This window comes from Caretta caretta, chromosome 14 (assembly GCF_965140235.1).
Source record: "Caretta caretta isolate rCarCar2 chromosome 14, rCarCar1.hap1, whole genome shotgun sequence".
Lineage (NCBI taxonomy): Eukaryota > Metazoa > Chordata > Testudines > Cheloniidae > Caretta > Caretta caretta.
In genome coordinates, this window is record NC_134219.1 from 33,643,457 (window position 1) to 33,647,988 (window position 4,532).

Sequence of the window (4,532 nt, forward strand, 5' to 3'; positions counted from 1 at the left end):
ACCAACTTCCGTTGGTGAGAGAGACAAGCTTTCAGCTACGACACTGCATGAACCAGTGTAGTCAGGTTCAGACGCCCTTCTCGAACCCCCAGGGGACCTTTGGGCAGGAACCCTGAACTAAGGGACTTCGGAGTGGATAAAAAAACAGCCTGTGGCTCAAAGGGTTACTGTGGTGCTTGGATATATAAACAGGGTGATCTGGAGCAGAGAGGCTATTTTACCTCTGTATTTGGCACTGGTGCGACCACTGCTGGAATCCTGCGTCCAGTTGTGGTGCCCACAATTCACGAAGGGTTCAGCGAAGAGCCATGAGGACGGTTAAAGGATTGGAAGACTCAAGGAGTTCAGTCAGTTCAGTTTAACAAGGAGCAGGTTAAGGGGCGAACTGATCACAGTCTGTAAGTAACCATGTGGGGATGAGAAATGTGATAAGGGTGGGCTCATCAATCTAGCAGAGAAAGGTATAACAAGGGTTAAGAGCTGGAAGTTGAAGCTAGACAAATTCATACGAGAAATAAGGCACAGTTTTTATCAGGGAGGGTAATTAACCACTGGAACAATTTACAAAGAGTCATGGTGGATTTCCCATCAGTGGAAATTTTAAAATCAGGATTGGATGTTTTTTCTGAAGGATTTGCTCTAGTTCAAACAGGAATTAATTCAGGGAAGTCTTACGGCCTGTGTTTCACAGCGATGCAGTCTAGATGATCCCAGGGACCCTTCTGGCCTTGGAATCTATGACTAAGTGGGGAGAGATTCTGATTGGGGTGTCAGACTATCCGAGAGGCCGGGGTTGCAGGGGGCAACCTGCCTCATTGTTTTTTGGGGGTACCTGGGTTAAGTGGAACCTGCTTAAACTGGCAAGGAAAGGCAGTGTTTAGATAGACAAATCGTCTCATACCATTTGAAGTCATCACGTATCGGGGTGCTTTACCTCCTACTGAACCGAAACAATACCCTCAAAGTTATCCAGATCTACGCTCCCACAAGTGCATGCAAAGATGAGGATATGGAAGGATTCTATCAGGAGCTGGAGGAAACCCTCGCTCAGAGTTCCACATAAAGGATTGCGATGGGAGATTTTAACGCCAAGGTTGGAAGAGGGAGAGAGGACGAAAAGTTCAGAGGTATCGGAGAATGAAACGTGCGAGAACGGCTAGATATATTGGCAGAGACGAGGAGAATGTTCATTGGTAACACCTGGTTCCGAAAGAAGGCCAACAGAAGATGGACCCGGATCGCACCAAATGCGAAGACAAAGAATGAAATCGATTACTTCCTGATCGATAGACGATGCTTCCTGCAGGATATTTCAGTAGTGCCATCATTCAACACCGGAAGCGGCCATCGCCTGCTGAGAGCCAGACTCACGTTCACTGTGAAGGTGGAGAAAAAGGCACTGTGTATGGCGAACAGAAGGCACCAACCGGTAGCTTTCGACAAGGCAACCCTGAAGGAAAACATTTCCAGTGAAGACTGGAGCCTCCTGGACGGCTGCGATGAGGATTATGAGAACTTCAGCAAGAGACTGAAATGGTCCGTGAAATCAGACAATGTGTGCATAGGATTTTATTGTTTTAACCCTGTTTCCCTCTGCTAGGTATGTTTCTGTGAACCAACCAGTCACACCTGTTTTTGAAGAGGCCATCCTGAGTCACTAGAGGTTCACACTGGTCACAAGGCCCCAGAGAGGATTCCATAGCAGGGGACAAAGCCAGTTGTAGCTGCTGGAGTTAAATACGGATGGTGAAACAGGGACGCTGTAGCCTGCAGACACACGGCACCCATTCTATATACATGGGAGATAAAGAGATGGATATACAGCTGAATACTTAAGGAGAGAGAGAGAGAATAGAAAAATCAGTGAAATAAAAGTTTTAACTTTCCTACCAATATTGGTTGGAATTTTCTAAGTGCCTTAATGGATTTAGGTGCCCAACTCGTCAAGAGGAGCGGGTGCCTAACTCCTATAGAGTACTATCGAAGTCTCAGCCTTAATAGTCCAAGAATTCGTGTTACAGGGAGAGAATTCCCAGCACAATTTAACAACATTTTCAGGTTCCACAACTTATATAATGGAAAAGGTTTTCAACTCTTATTAATATTTGCTAAAGGTAGTAAATCTGGCTCTACCTGTTGGGAATTTTTGATATTTTGGAACTGTGTAACAATGTGAAAGAATCACAGAGGTACATTCATAGATTTATAGATTGGAAAGCCACAAAAGACCATTAGATCCTCTAGTTTGATGTCCAGCACTAGATTTATTGATTGATTGATTTGGTTTATACAAAAATATGAAGACTTTCTCAGTAATGGTATCCCACATTTGGACAAACTTTGTCATGAGAAGAGATATGAGATTATGTGAATCAAACTATGTGTGTCTAAATGGCTGCCCATTATGGTGGGCTCTCAGACCCTTCAACATAGCAACTGGGTTCCTGGTCCAATTCGAGAGATGTTGATATTTTGTTAAATCTGCTGCATAAAACTTACGACAATATATCCAAAGAGTCAACATGCCAGCCAGCTCTGTTCCTGCAACTCCATTATCAAACCAGGGGGCTTCCTTCCCCCCCAACTTCTTCTTTGCTGGGTTAAAGCTTAAGTATGTTTTTGCCAATCATCTCCAAGACGTATTTTTCTCTTCCTCACTTTTTATCCTTCCTAGATACACCCCATGGCAAACACAGAAGGGAAGAATCAAACGTCCATCACGGAATTCGTCCTCCTGGGATTCAGGGATCTTCCTGAACTGCTGGCCCTACTCTTCCTGCTGTTTCTAGTGATCTACGTTGTGACCTTGGCCGGGAACATCCTCATTGTTGCGCTACTTGTGGCTGATCGGCACTTTCACACCCCCATGTACTTCTTCCTGGGGAACTTGTCCTGCTTGGAGACCTGCTACACCTCCACCCTCCTGCCCAGGGTTCTGGCCAGTTTTCCGACAGGGGACAATACCATTTCTGTTAGTGGTTGTATGACACCATTTTATTTTGTTAGTTTCTTTGCTGCTGCAGAATGCTATCTGCTAGCAGTGATGTCATATGATCGGTACTCGGCGATATGCAAACCGCTCCATTATGCGGCCCTCACGAATACCAGGTTCTGCCTGTCGTTAGCAGCTGGGTCTTGGATAAATGGATTTCTGGCTGGTATCATAGTCATAGTTCTTATGTTACAATTAACTTTCTGTGGCCCCAATAAAATCGATCATTTCTGCTGTGAATCCACAGAAATGTTAAATCTCTGCTGCAATGGCACCAACCAGATAGAGCTTGTCATTACCATCCTGGCTGCTATATTCACTCTGCCTCCATTTGTATTAACCATGATGTCCTACGTGTGTATCATCTTCACCATCCTGAGAATCCCTTCCACCGCCGGGAGGCAAAAGGCATTTTCTACCTGCTCCTCTCACCTCATTGTGGTGGCCATTTTCTGTGGGACCCTAATCACTGTGTACCTGCTACCAAAAACCAACACACTGAGAGACCTGAACAAAGTGTTCTTCATCTGCTACGCAATTCTGACTCCTATGGCCAATCCCTTCATATACAGCCTGATTAACCACGAGGTCAAGGAAGCCCTGAAAAAACTGTCAGTAAGTGTCTAGATTTTATGAGAATTCAGAAACTTTAATCCCTTAAGGCAAGATGGTGTAATACTCATGCTATGTGGATCTTATTTCTCACTCCATTTTTGGTGATATGCACTTATAACATTTTGAGGATGTGCAAAGTTTTGAAAGTATAAGAGGAATCAATACCAGGACTGTTGGAATAAAACTGAGCTGTATTTTACTTGCTGAATGTGGGTAGATATCTCGATTAATTCCATACACTAGAATAACTTAGGGCTAGATCTACGAAGGGACTTAGGTGTTGCAATGAGTAAGTTTTAGTGCCATGCCAGCCAGTGGGAACCTATACGGTGCATGGGGAGCCAGGCTCCCTATACGGTGCATGGGGAGAAGTAGGCAGCTAAGAAAGGGATCCCCAGAGATCAGCATGTGGAGCAAGGAGCTGCCTCACCTAGCCAAGAGGAAAAATCAGTTAGAGTGTTGCCTAAGCCCCATCTCTCCCATGGAGTTTGACACTGCCTCTGCTTGGGATTTTCAGCTGGGAACCCCAAGGGGGAGGGGTGAACTCACCAGGCTGTTGGAGACTCAGGTTCAGTCCCCCCGACTAATACGGAGCAGGGATATGACTGTGGGTTCCCCACCCCAGGCGAGTGTCCCAGCCACTGGACGGCAGAGTCCTCCTCTGGCCCAATGCATGTTTAATTAGTTTTACACAGTGGAACAATGTCCTCAGGAGACTCTGAGGGAGCCCCAGACCTGATTGCCCTCCATGCCAGTGCACGGGGAACTCACCCGAGAAGAGGGAAACCCAAGTTTAAATGGCTCCTCTTTGGGGGGGGGAGGAGGGAATTGGACCTGTCTCCCCCACATCCTGGCTGAATGCCCTAGCCACTGGGATCAGGGTTATAATGGAGGCTCCATGCCCCTCAGCCACTTTGGCTGGGGA

General features: G+C 46.1%; 1 protein-coding gene across 1 annotated transcript; it reads left to right on the forward strand.

Moving 5' to 3' along the window:
- The first annotated feature begins 2,683 nt into the window (after positions 1-2,683).
- Positions 2,684-3,619, forward strand: LOC142069211 (olfactory receptor 10A7-like). Its single transcript, XM_075119722.1, has one exon. It carries the CDS (start codon positions 2,684-2,686, stop codon positions 3,617-3,619), a length of 936 nt encoding a protein of 311 aa, XP_074975823.1.
- The last annotated feature ends 913 nt before the right edge of the window (positions 3,620-4,532 follow it).

Coding starts and splice junctions, on each gene's coding strand:
- LOC142069211 (XM_075119722.1), top strand. CDS start 2,684: ATGGCAAACACAGAAGGGAAGAATCAAACGTCCATCACGGAATTCGTC.